The 22,590-nt window shown below is 40.3% G+C and overlaps 1 protein-coding gene across 1 annotated transcript in view; it reads right to left on the reverse strand.

Moving 5' to 3' along the window:
- Positions 1-22,590, reverse strand: part of LRRC1 (leucine rich repeat containing 1) — a 70,348-nt gene that overhangs the window by 45,117 nt on the left and 2,641 nt on the right. The window contains exon 2 of the mRNA XM_005518104.3: positions 9,825-9,942. Within this exon, the coding sequence (XP_005518161.1) occupies positions 9,825-9,942 (118 nt within the window). The remainder of the gene's footprint in view (positions 1-9,824; positions 9,943-22,590) is intronic.

A 22,590-nucleotide genomic window follows, 5' to 3' on the forward strand; every position in this document is an offset into this window, starting at 1 on the left:
TCTTTACACATCCTGCAATATTGAACATAGTTTCCAACACCTAATCAACATCACAACAGCAATGACCAGGAAAGTCCTAGGCTATGACAGGGCTACCAGACCTGAGAGCTACTCAAACAGTGACTCTCAAGTAAAAGAGTAAAAGTAAAAAGTATTTTTTCCAATAACTTTGCTGAAGTCTCAGATATGAGAGATGCACCACATTCCTGAGGGAGAGAGTTTACCATGCTCAAGAGTCTTTCAGGGAGGAACTACTGTATGCAGTCATATTTTCCAGCTATGAAGGCAACGCAGAGCACCATGCATTAGGAGCACTGGAGCTGGCACACTGCATACACCCCAGCCAAAGCCAGCTGAACAGACCTGATTTGCCTAGTCAGAGTGGAAAGTCCAACAAGAGACATAATACAGCACTTTTACATAAGGCAAAACACCTTTAACTGCTTAGTGACTAGTAGTAATCCATAAATGTAATTCAGCAGTTGATTAGTTTACACCAAATTTATACCCAAGGAAGCCCATTATCCTTCAGGAGAGATAACCAGCAGCAAACCAGGTCTTGTCAATCCAATTTAATACACAGATTATTTTTCATCCTCCTCTTTTCATGTATATAATACAAATTATCAACAACAGTATTTACACATACACCCCCCCCCCCCACAAAAGGTCTATTAAAGCATTAAACACTGCAATACTGAAGGGATTTAGGAGCCTAAAGGTTCTCTTGTCACTTCCAGGGTGGTTCCTCTGTGCCATCCACCTTCTGAGAAGGATCTATGAGAAGCCTGCCCTTGGAAAAGCTCAGTTTTCCAGCCCTGCTCTCCACCTCTCCTCCCCCTACTAAACATGGAAGGAAACTGCCCACTTTGTCCAATACCTTTCAAGTGGGAATTTGTGCTGCAAGCATTTGTTTGTCTTTTTGAAGGGCTCTCCATATTGAAAGCCCAGCTGAGCAGGTTGATGTATCACAGATGTCCCCACCACATCTCTCTACCCTCCCAAAAGCAGCCAAATGCAGCTCCCAAGGGTCTGATCCTGCAGGAGGAAGGGGTGGAGGAAGGTTACTCATCCTCTCCCTCCATTTCCATACTGAGATAATGACATTCACAATGATCAGACAGGTTTCCCTTTATTTAAAACCAGGAGGCTTTGCTACTAGCCCTTAAGTCGGAAGTAATCAACCTCTTTGGATGAAGTGCTACAATTTATGGGGCACATCCTGACAGGAGTCATGAAGTTCTTGCAAAGTCTATTGAGATTAAGTGGTTCTTGAACAGGTTGCAACATTTTCTTCTTCAGGCTCTGAGGCTGAGGATATACAATACACAAGAGATAAAGCTCTTCTAAGATCTGTCTTTAAAGCTTTAAGGAAAATTCACCAACAGGTTCAGGTTGCATTTTCTCAAGTAAATCCCTTATTGAATAATTAACAAGAAACTGAAGATACATGTCTCATTTCTCCTCCTCACTGCTTCTGGAAACATCCTTTTTCAAAACATCGATAGACCAGGGGAAAAAAAGTCCTCCCAAAACAGCATTTCATGCATTCATGTATATTAGATGCATTACTTGAAAGAAAAGTGTGCAGGGACATAAGAACAAACTGGGTTTTTGAACAGATAGCATGTGTTAATTGAACAGACTATCCTCCTCAGCTGCAACAAGCAGCAGGAACAGAAATCAGGGGCTGTAATTTTGAAACAGGAGGAAAAAAGAAGGTGGGGAAGAGAGAGGGGAGAGCTGGAAGACCAAATCACAAGGAAGTAATAGCTCCAGGTGAGTTAAGAGGAAGGGCCCAAGTCTGACAACAAATTTATTTATTCTACCTTTTTTACTTATACATGCCAGTCAACAGTTAAACAGAAGAGTTAATGGAGATATTTTTATAAGAATTTCCACCTTGGACCTCAAAGATAATAGGAATTAAATATTTTTAGTCTGAGAAGTAAGAGGGTAAAAAAAGTGAAAACTAGGATTCTACCTAGGAAGCTGTGGATGAGAGAAAGTGTTTTAAGTGTTTTAACAGCAAAATTCCAGATTTATTCCAGATTAATTCTTCAGTAACTGCATTGTCCTGTCATCTTACATTCCCTTACATTCTTACATCTTACATAAAATAGAAACTGAAACCCAAGGAAATCTGTGAATCTAAGAACTAACAAGGTATAGATTACCATTTTATGATCTCTAATCTAATCTAGATTATCCAGAAAATTAAGTCCTTATTTTATGTCAATCCTATATGTACTGTCTGATGTTTAACACTCTAGCTGACACTTGAGGCAGGCCTACAGTTTCTGCCTCCAACTTGGCCTGCCCCTCTCCATAGCTTTCCCTTGAGTTTGTATGAAGGCACTATTGCTAGATGCACATGCAAGTACATTAGCAAAGTCTTATCAGAAAGAACAATTAAATCTGGCAGAACATGCCATGATGGAAAAATCCACTTTTCTGTAATCCATTTAAAAATAACACCTTCTAGATTTTTCTGATTATTCTGTCATGAGTTATCATTTATCTTCTCTTTCTCAATCACAGTCAACTCTTGCTGTTTCTTCCTTCTCCTTGATGAGAAGCCCTGAGCAAGGACATGGTCCAGCAATTTCTCTCCTTACCTTACTTCTCCTGCTGCATATAAAGCTCTCCTCTTCCTCCAGCCTACTGACATCAAATTAATTTTAGTGGCACGGATTCACAAATCAGATTCACTTTTACATCACTTCTTCAAAGCAAGTAAGAATTTCTACATGTCTGAAACACTCTGCAGAGCTCCAGAGTCCAAAAGCAATTTGCAGCAGGTGTTTCTTTCTTCCCTAATATGCTCCTTTGTACATCAATCCCTAAGCTTCATGTGTATAACATTAAAGTGATGATGGCTTTAAGTACAAATTTTAAACTAACCTCAAGGAAGAAATGGGAGATAATACAAAGAAAAGGTCTGTCACAAGAAATTAGATGTGTCAAAAAAACCCCAACCCAAACATTAAAACTCAAACATGCAACACAACTGTTAGCAAGCAACCATCTGAAAGAGCAAAAAGTTCTCTTATCTACAAGTCTGCATTGCTTTCATTAGTACCAAAAAAATCCCCAAAATCCCCACAAAGCCAAAAACCAGTCACTGCTCATATGCAGATTGAAGCTTCAGTTACTCTACCACCATACACAATAGCCCCTGGTGGGATGTTCCATCACTGCCAGGTGTACACACCAGAGTTGCATTCTGGAAGCTTTCACAGGATGCTTTTGTATAGCAGATGAGACATGTCCATGCAGAAGTAGGAGAGCAATTCCTGTTTGTGAGCACTCACTTGGACACAAGTCAGTCCAGAAGGCAAACAAGCAACATCCAAAAGTTGCATATGTTAACAAAATAGATGCATTTGTCAGCTATACTGCCTTCCAGCACAGGTTGCTGGCTTGGGGTTTTTTCCTTGTCCACTGAACAAGAAAGCATCAATTCCCATCTACTTCTTAGCATTCCAGGTTTTGCTACTTGCCACCAGACCTGTATCAGCACATTCATGTTAAGGCAGCTGATGGCAGGCAGAAGAAGAGGATTTCATGGAGGAAGTCTCTGCCCAGATGCTGTGGAAATGCAGCAGAGGTGGACAGACAGATTCCAGGCAAGAGCACAAAGCAACAGAAGCAGCTGCCAGACAAGAGACCAGAGTCCATGTGAGGCTGTGGGACAAGATCAGAAGACTCAAAAGTGCTTCTCTCCCTACTTGGCTTATCTCTTCACTGTAAAATAGCCGGATCACCAGCCCAGGCTGAACGAAAACACACATTCAAGCCTTTCTTCCATCAGAATTTCTGCTTTGAAATAATACTGGTTTATCCTGTTTTCAGTGAGTGACAGGAAAAGGGGAACACATAACTCACAGTGTGGGCAGAAGGGAAGTAATCCTGCAGTACAGATGACAGGTATACCTTGGAGAGCAGATGGCTGAATTAAAAAGGGAAAGCACTGAAGCGCAGGCACTGATATGAACAAGTGAGCTGAGTCTCAGCAAACCAAAGATTCTACACCTCCCTTCAGCAGGATGGACTGATGGATGTTCTGCAGGAAAGCTTCTGCCTACTCACCTGGCCCCCTAACAACTTGTTGAATAAAATTTACCTATCACACAATGGATGTGGTGTCCTGAGGATGACCAAAATCTCTAAAGAAACTTTCAATTAGGTTGTAAAGTGGCTAAAAAGTATAAACACTTCAAATAAAAAACAGAAATATCAAATTGCCTGCAGCTGAAAGTAGAACAATTAAATACCACTGTTGTAGAGTTCTCCAAGTATCCTGAGAGCTGGAGACAAAACAAAATATAAGTTTCTAAATTTGCAACTGTCTTCCATTTTGGAAGCAAGGAAAACTTAAGAATAAGGCTCATGGAGCACTTGGGATACTGATCTTCTTGAGACTGACTTCCAAAGCCTTGGACCCTGCTCAGACCTTGCATAGCAGCAATGTAGTCTTTCCTCACACAGCGTAACGACTATTGAGCTGCTTACTTATACATGCCAGAGGAACCACCTCTACTGTCACAGTAATCCTAAACTAGCATGCTTATCTATGGTTAAATGTGTAATTATTTTCATATAAATGAAAGCATATGGCAACTGTGTGGAGAGAGGATTTTGAAATGAGAATATCCTGATATCGCACGACTTGTGTCCAGAACAACCACAGTATCAACACAGTCAGAAGCTCAGTTTAACCAGAAACTACAAAAATGGGAAGCAACTATCAAATGGAATTCATCTCCATGGTGGGTATGAAATATGAACTGTACACATTAAACAAACAGTATTATCCTTATTGGATATCATAGTAAAGAAACATGCTGAGATTTTGGTATCAAGTATCATGCAGAGCCAAATATAGCTTAACAAGATGTGCCCACACACGGATTTCCTCAATAGATGCCACAGCAAAACCCACCACGCCCCAGTTCACAAAGCAACAGATCTCAGCTCCAAGAGCTGAATCAGCAAACAGAACTGGAATAATCTATCTACCAATAATATAAAAAAACCACTTAATTCTCCTGTTGCACTCACACTTCCATCTTTTCCACAGTTTTGAGTCTCTGGGACTTGGACACAACACCAAACTACAATGTTATGGACCACTTCCACAGAACACCACACCATCTGAGTGCCCTTACCTGCTGTCAGCTGGAAAGTCACTACAGTCAGGGCAAAACTGCCAGCACAGAGCAACTACCAATGCTATGGGCTTGCAGGACCAAGTCCTTGGTACACACATTCCATGGAAGCAAGAGGAACAGGAGAAAAGCCTGCCAGCCTTTGATCACAAACAGACAGCAACTCCCAGGTAGACACAGCAGTACAAGATCCTCTCGTACAAAAGCAATGGTGTCAGCCTGCATCAGAGAAAGGGGTGGACAGCAAGACAGTTCAAATGACACTCCCGAATCTGGGAAGGATGGGAAAGCCACTCCAGTGCCTAATGCCTAGTATCCCAGCTCACAGTCATTTTCTTTTTATGCAAAAAGAGCTGAATGAAACAAGCCACTGACAACCTGTCAATGGCTGTGAAAGGTGCGTGACATTAAGGAAAAAAAACCTGGCTTCCACAGCACACCTGTTAAGAGAAAGTGTGTGCAGGATAGAAATTTCTTTCAAATAAGAATACAACAGTTAACACCTTCTGGGCATCTTAAGGAATATGTAATATCATGAGAAAAACACATCAGTGGAGTTTGGAGGATTTCATATTTGTCAAAGGCAAACAAAACCCCTCCTCTTGAAGAAGAGGGATACTAAAAAGGATTGCACCACCTCCTCAAGAACACAGCATACATACATAGTATACAAAATCCTGAATATCAGCATGCATTAAATTAACTACAGAACCTTTATGCATTACCCCTCCTGTCTAGAAGAAGCTACAGAACAAGAAAAGCCATTAACATTTTAATGAACCCAGGATGGCAGGGCCCTAAGCTTTAAGAATTCGGCCTCCAGGGGTTGTGCAAGAGAAAAGGGGGAATGAAGTCGCTGAAGGAAATCTCTGGAGGATGAGGAGCATGGGTAGCAACCTGCTACAACTCACAGGGATCTGAAACACAGGGCATGCCTTTGGAAGAAAGGGAAACTTAATGAAGTGGCAGTCCAGGCACCAGGAAAGAACTGCAGAAATTCAAGCACATCTTTCTATCTTTGGAGACTGCACCTTATGAATCACAGGGTCTTTCAGGGCTTACCTGAGAGAATGTCCAAGTGCTGTGGGAAAAAAAAATAGCACACAGGCACTTCTGACCGTGCTTAGAGCAGAACCTTCCCCTTCATCATGCAGAGCAAAGACTTGCACTGGAGCTCAATGCAAAGCACCTGAGCCCTACCCAAACTTCAGGATCATGAGGCAAGAATGCTTCAGTGACCCCGTGTCTTCACAGAATTCACCCCTGATATGACAATCCAGGAAAAGATTTAATCAGCCTTGGGGAGTCTGAAGGAACCAGCAGTAACTTCAGACACACAGCAGGTGAGTATTGCAGAAGATTCCACAGGGTACGCTCCTGAGTTTCAGACATACCTTGCCAGCAAGTCAAAAGCTCAGGCAGCCATTGTTGAAATCCTACAAGCCTGTTTTCTCTAGCCTTAGAATGAGTACACAAGCTTTTGAACAACTTGATACCAAGAGGCAGAGATAAACTGGATTGCCAATTAATCTTCAAAGTGTTCACCATCACTATGCTGTTTTCTTAGCACAGCTTCTCTGCCCTCTTATATTCCAGTCCTGGGTTCATTCTTTCAACCTTAGCACAAATAATAGCCTCAGCCAGACTAGAAAAGCACAGTAGGGATGCTTCCTAGGAAAATCTGCATGAACATGTGGGCCTTGCAGTGAATGAGAAATAGAATCAACATGCAAATACTCCAGGAAAAGTTTAAGAAGTTTAAGAAGGCTGCTAGCCTTCCCAAATCCTTTTCCTTCTGCACCACTGAGGCCATCCTTACCCTCCCCAGACTTCTCTCACATACACAGGGAGCATCAAATTTACTTCTCCTTAGAAGGATTTTTGTAGTTCTAGAGTCACTTATTGACCAAGAAACTGCTTAAAGAATTAATTATTGTAGCACGTTTTTAACATATATACTAGCATGTCTTGGGCATTTTAAAACCCCTGAGAATTTAAGAGAGACAGTTTCAGAGTTTCCCTGTGGACCCTTCCCAAGTGTCTACAAAGAAGGGCTACTTATCCAGCACATAACTGTGAGGCACAGGTATACAGAGCTACCTCCAAAATCAGGAGACTGATCCCTCCTCTAGATTCAACACCTCACAGCTGCTCCAAGCACAGCTGGCCACCACAGCTTGTAAGAGCACCCAATCCATCCATACAATATACCCACCATCTCACATGGCCTCAAAGATCATATACTGACCAAAGAGTTATCAAGTAGGAGAAAGGAAGACACATTACCATTTTATTACAGCAGAAATGGAAGTACTCTGTTTATTCAAAACCCTTTCCTCATTCTGTGATGAGAGGTTGAGATAGAAAAAAGCTCAGGAAAAAAAGCACAGGAAATGTTCCTGTGCAGAGAACATTAAATAAATTTATATCTGCGTTTTAAAACTCTTGAGGAAACAGAATGGCCAGGACCGAAGGCAATTAGTGCACCAAGCCAGACAGCTAGAACAACGAAAAACACAGAACAATGATCTCTTATTTCCCAAGCTCAGATGTCACCATCACACTTTCCTATTCATGCAGCATACTGCATTTCGAAAAGCAGGGCTGTTTTTCTCTGCCTGAAAGGAACACGAAGAGTTCCTTTTTTTTTCCCCCTAAGTAGTTTTGGGCAGAACAACAATAAAATCTTTTGGAGTGCAAACCACTGAACAGGACAAACCTGTAGCAGTTTTAGAACAAGGCATACTGGAAGGTGGGTTCAAAATACAAAGCTAATATATTAAAATACTGCAAATCTCAAAAACCTTTTGTGAGAATTCCCCCTGCAGCATCCCAGATGGTGTGTGTTTTGCCTTTTGATTTGGAGAACCATGAGACAATGATAAAACACCCAAAAAGTAGAAAGTAAGACTAGTTATCTTCTGTCACAGCCCCCCTGCACCACATTGCACGCTGCATTTTTAATTTCAAGAGTCAAGTCATGCAGTAACTGTGACATAACTAAGCAGAGGGAAATGGTACCAGTCACCTTCTGCAATGAACCACAGAGAAAAGAAAGCAATGCAATAAAATGGGTAATTAACACTGAACCCTGGATATAGGAAAACAACTGCTCCCTGCCACCTGCATTAGTTGAATCCATCACTGGAAAAATTACTTCCCTGTGCAGCAACTTCTAATGGCACACGCATCTACCCAGCCATAAACATTCACACCATCTGCTCTTGTTACAGTTGAGTTCTCAAGCCAGCTTCCAAGTCAGGCTGACAAGAGTTCACATGGCTCTTATCCACCAGCTCTATTCCAACTAGTTATTCATTTGCAAAGAGAATTACTAAGCCAACAGAGAGTTTCTTTTTGTATAAGGTCTGTCACTGACAGCACCCAACTCAGCCAAACTCAGTAGCCAAATGCCACATCAATGTTCATGTATTTCTAAAACGTTTTAACTAATCTGTCTCTTCAGTCTCTGGGTTTTTTTCCAGTTTTCTTTTCTTAAAAGGTTTTCCAAATGTGCATAAAATTATATGGTTCACAGAAATTTTTCAGCAATTGCCTGGAGACTCATCACGCTTCATCAATTATATTATCAGATAAAGATAGAATTTAAAGCACCAAACAAATAAAGGAAATATGCTATAGAAAGGTGAAGTACCAACAATATTCTTCAGTCGATATTAAGTTAAACCATAAAGAAAAAAGGCCCCCCTGTTACACTATTATTTTTCCTGAATATTCAATTACAGCCCTCATTTATTTACAAGGTTACACAACCTTGATCGTTCCCACCCTTTCCATCACAGCTGAGAGAGCATTTTGTGCACATCCGCTGCATGTAAGGAGGCATAAATAGCTGACAGTTGCTCTAATTTGGTAACACAGATTCACTGGTTTTAGATCACTGGGTCATAAGGCTGCTTAAAGGTGACCCAACAGCCCCTGAACCTCTTGTAGAACTAGTAAGTTCACCAGGCCACAGAAAAAAAAATGTTTTCACTCCATCACCGTGCAGGACAATATATTGCAAGCAAACAATAAACCCATGTTGTTTCCAATAACACATTTTAGAAGATAGCTTCTCCCAGCATTTTCTGAATTTATTTCTGCAGTTGACACACAGACTGATTCTTCTTCCAAAAGTACAGCTAGAAATACTAGCACTCTGCCTTTTGCTAATCCCAGGTAAAGAGCAGAGCAGAGATAAGGAACTGGACTTCTAACCCAAAGGCAGTCCTTCTTTTGGGACAGAAAGCAGCTTTATTTTTTTCAACTTCTTTTTTTTTTTTTTCCTGTTTTTATCTATCTCTAAATGCCAGGCATTTCAGAGAGCTTGGGAAAAGAAGTCAATATTGTGACAGATACACATATAAAACTAACATACAAAGCATTTTTTAAACTGGAAAAAAAAAGCACGCTCTCAGAAACACAGAACTACTGTCAAGCATTATTTTATTACTGTATTTCTACCACAAGCTCCCCTCTACTCTTTCCCTCCTTCCCATCTAGAACTAGAGGTAAATCCATGAATTAGACAAAAAAGTGTGCTGCGTGAGGTAGATAACAATTTCTGAGACAGGAAAACCCTACTTACCCAGTTTTCTAGACCACATCATAAGACAGTACAGAATCAAATAAATTAACTTTGGAGCTTACCATTTCGAGACAAATCAAGTTCCACCAGCTGCATGAAATTTGCTATTTCTGGAGGGAGCCGTTGGATTTCATTATCGCTAAGTCCAAGTTTCCGTAACTTCACAAGCTGGAAGAAAGGCTGAAAGAAAGAAAAAAATTACATTTCAGAAAATATTCACATAACTCACATATAGTGATATGATAAATGATGATAAATAATGAATGTTGATGTGATCATGATAAATTATGAGGAATAACTGGAATCACTTTAAAAATGTAAGCTAATTAAAGCTGTTGTATGGCATTAATTATGTAGATCATATCTGCACCTGCATCAGAATGAACATTTTGTTTTAATTTTCACATGCAAACAAAATATAACCTGTGTTTTAGCTAAAATTAAGATATATAAAAAATAATCTCTAACGCTTGCTGTTAAAGATCATTGCAGATACTAGCAACATCCAGGGTGCCAGCTTCAAGTCATTAATGGGGCAAAGCTACCAAGCAGAGTAATTAAAAACATCCTAATTACTCACCAGGGCTCATTAGGAAGTTAATGCAGAGGGACACTTCTAAAGAACAAGATCCAGAAAACTGACAAAGAGGGACTGACTGGTTCTTCACCAGTGAACACCAAAACCAAGTAGGTTACAGAGCCAGCCTCCCTCAGGAAGGCTTTCTTTCCAGCCTCAAACACCCTCTGTCCTACAGCCCAGTTTCAGAAGGACTAATGGAAGTTGGGCAAGATTTCAGGTGTTCTTTGCTTGAGGAAAAGCCTAGCCCAGCCCTGTCCACCGTGAGAACACAGGCACACAATGCAGACAGGATGCTAACACCCCGGCTATGGGCTCAGCTCTGGCAGCCCCCAAGACAAAATAACAACCAAACAGGCCAAGCTGAAAGTCAGGTCAACTCCAGGCACTGGGAGGAGCTGGTGACTGAAAGAGAAAAATGATCATTTAAATCCTATTGAGATGTAGGCATTCCTAAGGAAGTTGTGGAGCTCTTACTGCAACTTTCCTTTCTTCTACACAGGCCTTTCAAGGAGAGTGAACTGCAAGGGGTGAGGATTTGTGCAGAGTGAAATGACTTTACATACAAGTCATCTTGATTAAAACTGCACAGACTCCTCCAATTCTGAGTGAGTTGTGTGCCCCTGGAGTGCACAGGGAGTTTGACCCAGTAGTCAAACACGTGCATCTCACCCACTCTCAGTATGTGTGCCTGCCTGCACCCCCATGGTTTTACCCCTTTTTTGATACAAAAAGGAGCAGTAAGGCATCTTACTAGGACACAAGACAAAAACAGTTTCATTAATCTGTATTGCAATACAGGTTTTCAATCTTATTTTGAGTGTCTTATGGTCAAGATCATAAATCAGGTTTTTAAGTGTAAAGTTTTGCACTTCTGCATCAATCTTTCAATATACACTGTCACAGAAAAACAAAAAACAACTGAAACGAATGTATTTTCCCTCAAAAACATGGGTTCCTTTTAGGGGATAAGAAGGATAGAGCTTTAAAAAGTTTATAAACACTCGACAGTAAAAGATGCACCAGATCTGAATGTGGAATTTCAAAGGTATTTTTGAGTCAGAAGGCACTCCTCTACCCTCCCCCATATTAAAAGTGTTTTATAACAGAGTTGAAATTTGAAGAGGAAGGTAAAATCCTCTCTAATTCCATATTTCTAGCTCCCTAAAAACTTATATTCCAATTAAAATAGCCACGAATGCTTTTTAATCCTTCATTGTCCTCAAAAGATCCATAACTGCATTTTCATATCATTACCATTCTTACCTTAAAACAAATGTAGCCCTTTCTCTAAATATTTATTAATATGACTAAACCAAGAATCCATCAAAAGCTTAGAAAAGCACTTAAAAGACACTTTTGTGAAAACATAGCAGGAGTACGCTTTGCAGAAGAGATCCCAATCTGTCCTAACACTCCAAAATAAATACTTGCCAAAATGTGTTCCTCAAAGCAGTTTGTAGTTGCTAAACTATATGACAGTTATAAATATTGATGTTCTACTACAAATCTTATCCTGAGCAACAGTTGTCCCTGACAGATATTCAATGGCAAGTGAGCAAAGACAGAAGACACATGGTTAAAAGACAGAATAGTCATCAAAAGCCTGTTAAGAGCTGGATATCCCTAGGAAGGTTTGAGAGCCCTCACAGTACCATGTGTAAGAGCAGTTCATATTTATTAAATGTGCAGAGCACATGGGCAACAAGCAGTATTACACAATATTTAAAGACATTCCTGTTTCTTTAGTTGACTACTACTTAAAAGAAAAATTAACTGGAAGTTTTATTTTCCATCTGCATAACAATTTTTAATGAATGACACCATTTCCTAGATAAAATCAAACTGCAGTTACACAAATAGCATTTCTTTGAACTTCTGTTTGTTTGGGTTTTTTTCCTTTAAACTACAGGACTCAATCACTCTTGCATGTTTAGTGCATCCTACTCTCATTTCAGTAAGTGTTCTTCCTTTATCTAAGACACATCATTAGCGCTCTGAAGCTCTGCTGGAGAGACAAACAATTCCTTTTGGCCATATATGTTTTACCTTTCAAAAAGGCCACAGGGAACAAAGAGAATTAAAAGCTTACTCAATAGAGTTCAACAACCATAAACATATATATATGTATATGTACATATGTGCATAAATACCTGCAATTTTTTAAATACATGCCAATCCTAATTTGATGTATCTAACACAGTTCTGCCTCTATTTGATAAGCTCTAACACAATCCAAAGTGCAATGGGGTTGTTGGCCAGAGCAGCGTATCCACCCAGCACGCTCTAATAGCTGGTTTTGATTGCACACCCAACGCCCCTATGAGTATCTTGCCAACACTTGTAATGCTGCTTAGTTTAGCCAGCCTAATTAATAGTGCCTCAATGAGAAAAATAATGCCATGAGCATAAGCACTGAAGTAGCCTATTGCTATAAACTTGCTATTTAGTAACAGCTGACCCTCAACTGAAACTTCTCCTGCTATGAAAGAATTATAGAGGCTTCTATTATATGGATTTTCTAAGAACATACATCTTGAACAGATCCCTTCTCTCAATGGAAAACCAAGCAAGCCTCTCTCACCCGGGCACATATTTAAAAAAAACCTTCACTCTGACTAAATTGGGTCGATGTCAGCCAACTGAAGCAAAAAAGTAACAGAAGTGCATGACTCACTGAAAAGTATAAACAGACAGTGTGATCCCAACAGCCCTTATTTTTTATGCCTTTCTTTTTTTAAGAATACCACTACAACTGGCACTCAATTCTAGGGAAAAAAGAGTTAAGAGAATTAAGCCAAACCAGTAGGATATTTTCTTCCCTGCAAGTGGCCAAGACAATGTATCTCTGTGTTTCTTTCAATGACTCTCTCCTGAAACAAAAAATATTCATGCCCGAGAATTTTCCCTGAAAATTCACCACCTTAGCTGATGGGAATAAAAAAAAACATAAATGGAAATACATTAAAACAATAACAGAAGTAAAACACACAGGAGGGAACAAAGACATATTTGCAGCTAATGATGTTTAAGGGGAGAAGCAACTTTTCAGCAACATCTGAGCTGCTAGAGCCTTTGCAGTGCTAGAGACATGTCACACTGCAAACCCATCCAGCACAGGATACATAACTAAAACAAACTAAAATGTAACTAAATGTTTACTGTGTTAAACAAAACATTTCCAAAAAAAGGCTACTACTAGCAGTGAAGAGAATTAAAATTAGAACCTTTATGAATGCACTGCCTAATTCTCACAATGGGCTAGCATTACCAGTAGAAATTAGAATGAGATGTAAAGGAGAAAGAAAACTGCAAATTAACTTGTTTCATGGTTACATACACACCAGATAGGATGAGGGTTTGGTGGTTTTTCTCTTCAGGTTGTTTGGTTGGGTTTTTTTGCAGGCACTTGAGCTGTTGCTGACAAGATTAACAATTTGTAAGCATTTGCTCTTATGTCAAATTTCCCTCAGACGCCAATATGGATTTTCCACATACACATGCTGCCTCAGCCTTTTAAGGCTTCTTCGGGCAATTACATTATTATATTAAAATTAATTAAGTAAGCCTGTTATTAGATGTTATAAGTAAGATGTTATTAGATTCTGTTTCTTAAGTACGTACATCTGTATTTATTTCTCCCTTTTTCCAAACTTACAAATGACCAACTAAAGGTTATCTGTGCTTTAGAAATAAGTGGCACATATTAATTTGAACATAGTTTAATTTTTAAATGCATTCTTGTTTCAAATGTTACTTTAGGCTCCATTTTCTTCTCCTCCATTGTAAACAAAAATCAATGGGGACACCATTTCATCTGTTTACTTCCTACCACCAGCTCTGTGTCCTCCTCCAGTATTCAGGTAAGGGAAATTGCAGTCAATCCTTCCACACACTTTTTATACTGCCTCAGAAAGATCCTTTTCTGAGGTCTTTCTTCAGGCAAGCACAAGTAGAAGAGGTAATTTTGCTAAACAAAGCAGTGAACAAGAGATAAGGCATCAAATACATGAAAAAACCTTGCAACATAGCTGCTCCCCAACAAGGTCCCTAGTCCCTTGCTTTTGGCCCCTAGAAGTTATCATTCTGTCTGCATTGTTGCACAGCTTCAGTGAGAGCAGAGGAAGCCCAACTCACTTTAGGTGAATGCACTGCTGGGTGGTCAGGACACCATGAGGAAAACAAGGATTAAATCCCATAAAGAAGCAGCACCACTGAATTCAAGCATTCTGCTTCCTCAGAATGGGTTTAACAACCAGGCTCTGCCACAAGCATATATGCACATTCCCCATCTGCCTGAAGGGCAAAGGTAAAGAGGGAAGGGCGAGCTTTTCCTCATTCCTCTCCACTTTTGTGGAAGTCATCAACAAAATGGCCTTTGACAGACTATCAGAAGGGACCACTCAGTGCTAAGGATTCCAAAAAGATCGGACTCTGCACCCTGCACTCACCACCGGGTGGGATGTCAAACATCACTTCTACTCTGGTCAGCCAGTGGACATACCAGTCTGGAGCTCTCAGCAAGCTGTAATGCACTCCACTCGAGCCACAAGACATCCACCCTCAGTCAAAATCCACAACTAACTTGTGAGCAAAAACCTCTTTCTAGGATGCAATCCTGTACATCATTGTCTTAAAATCCAACCCACAGACTTCTGCCAGTAACACAGGTGGGAGCACTGAGGAAAACCAGCAAGAGCACAGAAAACAGGCACCTTTCCTGTAGAAGCACATCCAAACTAGCTGCACGATAAAATGCTGAGGAAGATGAATCCTACCCTGCATTCATGAAGTGTGAAAAGAGATCTTAGCAGACTCCAGTGAAGCCTAGCATGGGCATTATCAGTTTGGAATCTCCCACAAAGCCTACTAGCAACATCAGGACCCCTCAAGTCACTCTGTCCGCTTTCACCTGCAAGCAAAGACAGCTGGCAAGGGCAACAGGGTTTCACAAATATGGATCCCACGTGATCCTTTGGGCACAACACACTTTAATTTTCAAATAAAATATTCCCTGAGATACTGAGACAATTTCTTAGGGCAGGGACAAACTCACGGTGCAGCACAGCAGGGTCATTATGCAACCGAATCAAAGAAGCAGCTAATGGATTTCCTCTACAGCCATGAAGAGATGCAGCAGCAGCAGCTGGTGATGGACAGCAGCACACAGACCTCTGCCCACCTGTTTTGTGGCAAGTTGGCAAATGGACAAGTACTCCATGCAGCTGAGGTTTCTAATTCTGTCTTCACATTCGCCATGAGCAAAACCAGAACTGTTACATACATTTGGCAACAGAACATTTGGCATCATGGAAGACTGATTCACATACACACAACCATGTATGAAGAATATATTCAAGTTGTACTTTGGTCTCTCAGCGTAGTACTACCAACTTTGTCATCACAAATATTAATGAAAGACATTATGGAGGCAGACATACAAGCAGGAGTCCATACAAAACTTTAACAAAATTGCTGTATTTCACAACAAGAGAAAAATATTAATGAAAGATCACAGTTCATGGACACATATCCTAAACAGAACCAGATGCTCCAACTGTTGTCTCTCCCTCCAATGGGAACTTGAAATTAAAGCCCAGCAGAAAGATCAGCCAGGCAGGAAGGGCTTTGGGAGAAGGCCTACAGAAGACAGAGCAAAAGTGATATCAATGCCTCGCTGAAGTTGGTATTCAGCATCAACCTGCTATGCTTCTGACACTCTATTTTCAAAGCATCTGCCATTTTCTGAACCACTGACAAGGATGGGCCAATTGCAGGTCCTAGTCTCAGTTGTTACCATCCCTTTTAAAAAGCAAACAGGGGATGACAATTCACTCTCAAAAACCAATATACTGCAGCACTAAATCAAAATGCTGTGCTACCAAGCAGCGCCTTGACCAGGTTGTTCTCATCCTGTTCCTGGCAGGCAAGGATTTACTTTCTCTTTTATGTCAATTAAGTAGAAGCAACAAAGGTGAAAGAGCACTCCATGCTAAAGCTGTTTGTTAGAGCACAGTGGTGAGAGGGACTACCTTTGCCTTTAAGAGAGGCCAGAAAACATCTACTAAAATGAAATACAGATTCATTGCAGTTAAATGCATTTGCCATTTGGAAAAAAAATAAACAACCAACCAAAGCCCACATTAATCTCTCTAATTCTAGCATGAATTTTTCCAGTATACAAGACTGTTGGCAGGAGGTAATGTCTTTTTTTAGACAAACTGATATAATTAGAAAAATAACTCTATGCATAATCATAAAATTTATTTTAGAGGTACACATGTATAATTTCTGCCCACAAACCTTGTCTAAACTATGTACAAAACAAAGAGAAGGGAATGCTAGCAGTTTACTAAAAAAGTACACACCTTACAAAAAAGAAAAAAAAAGTTAAAGGTATTGAAATATTACTTAATTACTTTCTTCCAACTCAGGTCAAAAGTCTAGAGCTGAGCTGTTACTACAAAAAACTGTCATTAGAAAATATTTCAAAACTGCCATTAGAAAATATTTCAAACCAAGCAGACTTCATAAACCCTCTGAACAATTTCAGGGACACTAAGAGGGAAGATAATGATTTTCCTTAGTTTAGGAAACAGAGACTAAGTTCTTCCTCTGCTCCCATCAGACTGTGGTCTTTCATATTTGATGTCAAAAGGTAAAGTACTGCTTCAAGTCTGAAGCCATACAGAAAAATCTGGAAACTAGGAGGAGAAAACCTAGATATACTTATCAGGTAATAAACTTCTTTGCGGCCTTCAACACAGAGCTCTATGTTTAGAGATATGTTAATATAAGGATCCAATGCTGCTTCTCTACAAACCATTATGGATTTTAATAATTCAAGCATATACTGTGTGATAATACTAAGTGACTATACTCACAATAGGTTACAAAAGGTAACATATTTTCAAGATACTGAAGTTGTAAAGCTGCAGGTGTTCTTAGCAAATATTTCAAATAGCATTTGTCATGCTAAAAAATTCTTGAACTTTCAGTAAAACTACTTTTACTGTGTGCATGCAGTCTGCTTCAGCCTCACCCACTGGCACAGTTCTCTCTCTGATGCTAACTGTAAATATATACTTGTTCAAATCATACAGTGGTATTTCTTTAAAGATTTACAGCAAGATGTGCAGAAACACCGTGACACAATCAATGTAGAAATTAAAACAACTAAACATTTGAGGGTGAATAAACTGTGAAAACCACAGCAATTCAACCTGTATCATTAAAAACACCCAAGTTAAAGACAGGCAAGGTTTTTGATATGTCCCCTACAGAATCATTCAACAGCTGAGGTTGGAAGGGGCTCTAGAAATCACCTAGTGCACACCCTCCCCACCAAAACATGGGTCACCTAGAACCATGTCCAGTCAGATTTACAGCATCTTCATGGACAGAGATTGCACAACCTCTCTCGACAATCTCTGCCAGTGTTTGACCATCCTCACAGTAAAAAAGTATTTTCATATTTGCCCACTGCTTCTTGGAAGGTCACAGGGCACCCCAAGCAAGGTTTCGTGCTGATTAACACGTATTTATACGCAACCATGAGCCTTTTTCTTCTCAAGGCTAAATGAACTATTCTAGCTCTTTTAGCCTTCTCTCCTGGGAGATGCTCCAAGCTCTTAACAGTCTTCGTGGCCCCCACAGTGTATGTCCAGTATGCCCATGCCTCTTCTTTTGGGATACCCAGCACTAGACAAAGCAGTCCAGGTCTGTTTCCCCAGTGCTAGCCAGAGGACGAGGATCACCTGCTGGCAGTACTTTGCTTTACACAGCCCAGGATACTGTTGGTTCTCTCTGTCCTGAAGGAGCATTGCTGACTGATGGCCAAGCTGTCCACCAGGCTACCCATGGCCTTTTACTGGAAGACTCTTTTCCAGATGGTTGGCCCTCAGCCTACACTGGAGAACTGGGTTATTTCTCTCCAGGTGCAGGTGTATTCCTCTTTACTGAACTTCATGACATTCCTCTCTGCCTGTTTCTCCATCCTCTCCCTGTCCTGCTGAATGGCAGCATAAACATCTTTTTTACCAACCTCTTACAAGCAGAATCCTAAACATACCAAAGTTTGTTTTCTCAAGATGCTGTTTATTGTCCTGTTCCTTCCTCTCAGAACCCTGAACCCCACCACCTCATGATTACTACAGCCAAGATGGCCAAGGTCATTACAGCTACTACAACCCTGATCTTCGCATCTCAGCCTGTCTTTTCTTCTTTTCAAGTATGAGGTCCAACAGATCACCTCTGTCCATTAAATCCTTGAGCACCTGCATTAGGAAGCCATTAACACACTTCAGAAAACTCCTGGATTGCTTATGTCCTTCCAGGTGTCACGTTGTTCAAGACCCATGTGAGGACCTGAGCCTGACAACATGGGACTTCTTCCAGTTATCTGAAGAAGGCATCATCTACTACTTCATTCCGATGAAGCAGTCTACAGCAGACACCCAAAACAACGTCATCCCCTAATCCCAACCTGCTCTCATTTGTCCTGTCATCCATCCCAAAGCAAAAACTCACATATCCCTGCTGCTCTCTCATCTGAAGGGATACTCCCCATCCTTGCCTTCCTGGTCTGTCCTTAAAGAGCCTGTGTTCATCTACTGCCATGTGAGATATCCCACCACATCTCTCCAAACCCAAGGAGAGCTATGCATTTTTTAAAAAAAAGGAAATAAAGTTCCTATTTATGTACAACTTAAGCAGCCATAAACACGAATTTAAAGAGAGGTATAGTAAAATAATCATGTCTTGCCACAGATTACTAGCCACTGACCAAACAAGTGTCTTTCAGGCTTATGGTTGCATAATGATAGAAACAATGCTAGAACAGTGAAATTCAGCCCAGAACAGGTTTTCTCCTGAGACAAAGGTGTGGTATGAGAAGAACAGAGGGACTGCTTTTTAAGGAGCTTTCACATGATTTTGGTAAGATAACAGGACCCTGGATTTCAACACCACACATAACAGAGACACCAACAGTGCTGAATGTCAAGCAGCAGCAGACCAGCAGCATTTCTAGCAAAGAAACTGGGGCACGGGAAGAGGCCAGGGTTTAACCAGGTCTCTCAGGAAAAGGGTCTCACTTCTATCTAGTAACTCTACAGAGAAGCTTTAGTATATAACACCAAGAAGAAAAATTACAGATGACAGATACGATTTGTAAGCTCAGAAATGCAAAATGATTCAGAGCTGGACTACTTTAGGTTTACAAATGCTACATAAAAATCATTCCTCAAAGGGAAAAAAAAAAAAGTTCCTCAGACTCTTAGGCTAATCTAAGTGCATAGAATTATTTTTTTTTATTATTTTTTTTTCCACTGGAGTTTTTCCATAAACAACATCTGCTAGAAGTACCACGGGAAAGTGGTCTTTATTCTTTGAGTTAAAGAACTGAGCAGCAGCAGCAAGACAAAACAGCAGCAAAACAAGAGTTATAAGCTATTTCCACCACCCACAAATGCAAAGAATGCTGTGATTTAATACAAAGGCCAAAATATAATACTGCATTCAAGGGTTCCTAAGTTGTTATTTTTTTAAATCACTGAAAAAATAAAAATGCAGGGATTCAGTTTTGTACTGCAAATTTGAGTCACGGAGAAATTAAGCTGACAGGATGTATTTGCCCTTAAATTCTAATGTACAGGAGTAGAAAACAACATTTCATCAACTACAGACTGATCTATAGAATTGAAAGCATTTTATTTTTATCTGATGCTTTTCATTAGAAAAGCTATTGAAACGCATCACGCAGAATGTGTTATTTTCTTCTATCAAAGCAATTTGCCAGAAAGCCTACTCTTCAGTGAAGAATAGTTTTTGACGTGCAGCAAATGATATACTATACATTACAGCCCGAGTTGAAAAATTCTTCAAGTTTTCACTCCCAAGGAAAATAAAAATGCTACAGGTTTAGAAAAAAACACACAAACTACATTTTTAAGTCACTCTATGCACACTGGCAACCACTTACATTTTTTTCCAATAAAATCAGATACACAAAATAATCAACAGAAGGCACTTGGGATCCAACACAGAGGAAGGAATTATTTAAGCAAGTTAAGAGCTACACTTTACCACCAGCTCTATACATAGCCCATCCTCTTCAGACCAAAGGGTGCAGCTCTTTAATTTGTCTTGTAAAACAGAAGTGGCGAGAAGCATGCTGATAGCTAGAAATTGCTGTTCTGTGGGAAAACAGCCACATCTGCTGAGAAAGGCTTCAGAGAGACTTCATTATTGTGGAAAACCACCAGCAGCTTAATAGTATACAGCTTGTTCCTCCAGCACATCCCACCAGGCTGGCTTATCCTGCAAGAAGGGCAAGAGCAGAGGAGGGAACCTGAGAGGCAGCAGAAAGGAAGGGGAAAGAGCAGAAGTACAAAGAAAAGAGATGTTCGCAAGGGCAGTCAAGAACCCAGCACAGAAGGGACAGGAGAGGAAGCAAAGCGTCAGAAACAGACGGCAGACAGAGCTCTCTAGGCTGGAGGAAATAAGCAAGATCCTGGAACATGAGGGATGGGGGAGGATGGGAAAGTATGAATATGCAGGGTGAGGAGTCTGAGACACCAGAGGTAATGACAGAAAAAGGTCGCTGTCAACATAAGCACAAGTTCTGTATCACGTAACTGGGGAATGGAGCGAAGAAGGGCCCAGGTATCCAGCAGAGCAGCTAAGAAGGAAAGCTTGACAAAGATTCACTTACTGACATGGGAAACCAAAGGCGCAGCAGTAAAATTATATAAAAAGCTTTTAAATTACTCTACAAATAAAAATTATTACCCTGTATTCTTGAAATGCTGACAGATAGAGCTTGGTGAAAAAATGGTATTTGTAGGGAAAAGGGAGTCAGAGAAACAGTTCTTTTTTAATATTAAATTAATATTTTCCACATATTAATGCACAAGGAAGCAAACATGGGGAAGAGTAGAAATAATGGGGGCAATGACATCCACCTATCTCTGCTTCTCAGACATTTCAGGTGTTTTCCAGATGAATCTTTCCTACCCTCTCCCCTTAGAAAAAGCTGAAGAGTTCTACCATACATTTTGGTCAGCTTGCATTACAAAAAAACTAGCAATGTAATTCCCTCAACATGATTCAAGCTAATTTCTTATTTTACCTGAGGATACTTCACATGACTCTCATAATATATAATTCACCAATAGTGCTGGGTCATTCTGCTAGTCCTTTTCCTTCAAGACACTACAACAATTCTCTAAGTTGTCTTCTATATTTTGAAAGGATTTTTATGTGTGTTCTTTCTGTTGGGTTTTTTCATTAACACCCTAACATATGCCACGTTCTACCAGCTCATTATAGAATAAGGGAGGTTTTAAGTATGCTAGGAAAGACTGCAAATTAAACAAAGCCTATGACTACTTCTGTATCTCAAAATGGAGATATTAGGGTGTATTAGAGTATATTCTTCTACTGATATATTGGATCAAACCAACCAAAGAACACCTTTTATTGCTACTTGATAGAAATGGGGACAGAGAGAACCGGGGAGAAGGGGGAAAGCGTGTGCATCCAACACAAATTGCCTCACCAGCTTGAGAGAAATGCAGCAGGTCCACATACTTCATCATGCCACTTGCTGATACTTATCTCCCTCAGAAAGCTTTTCATTTGGAGGGATGAAAAAACAAATATGCAAGTGGATGGAAAGTGGATATCTAGAAATAAAGCCATCATCACTGTCTGACTTGTAGCAATGGCAAAGCCGGTAAAAGAAGTCACCAATATCTACTCAATTTCAGAGAAGCATCAGACCTCGTGCCTGCTGTAATAGACCTTTCAGACCACAGCTGCCCACACTGGGAAAATGAGTCTGAACTACCTGTGTGCACAATGAAGAGCTGAGCAGCAGAGCTGGGGTTTCCTCCTCCTCCATCCACAGCAACTTCTGCTGCCTGCTGCAAGTGACAGAGCTTACAGGGCGATTCTTCACTGTGCAAGGTGAGGCTTTACAGCAGCAATTTCCTAAGGGGCATCACAACCATCCCAGCAACACAAACACCTTATCAGTGCTAAGGGATTATATTATGGCATCAGCACAGCCTACAGGTGATTCACCAGGAATTGGCACAGATCACTGTGAACTTCAGGACTTCATCAAGCACTGAAAAACACCTAACCAACCAGCCACTGAGAGTTACACAATTCTTCTGACTTGTTTAAGCTTCAACCAAGCCCAAATCTAGCTTCGTGTTACTGCCTTTACATACGTAGAGAAGAAA

This window comes from Pseudopodoces humilis, chromosome 3 (assembly GCF_049639895.1).
Source record: "Pseudopodoces humilis isolate 2021_Gansu_Grassland_sample_001 chromosome 3, ASM4963989v1, whole genome shotgun sequence".
Taxonomy (NCBI): domain Eukaryota; kingdom Metazoa; phylum Chordata; class Aves; order Passeriformes; family Paridae; genus Pseudopodoces; species Pseudopodoces humilis.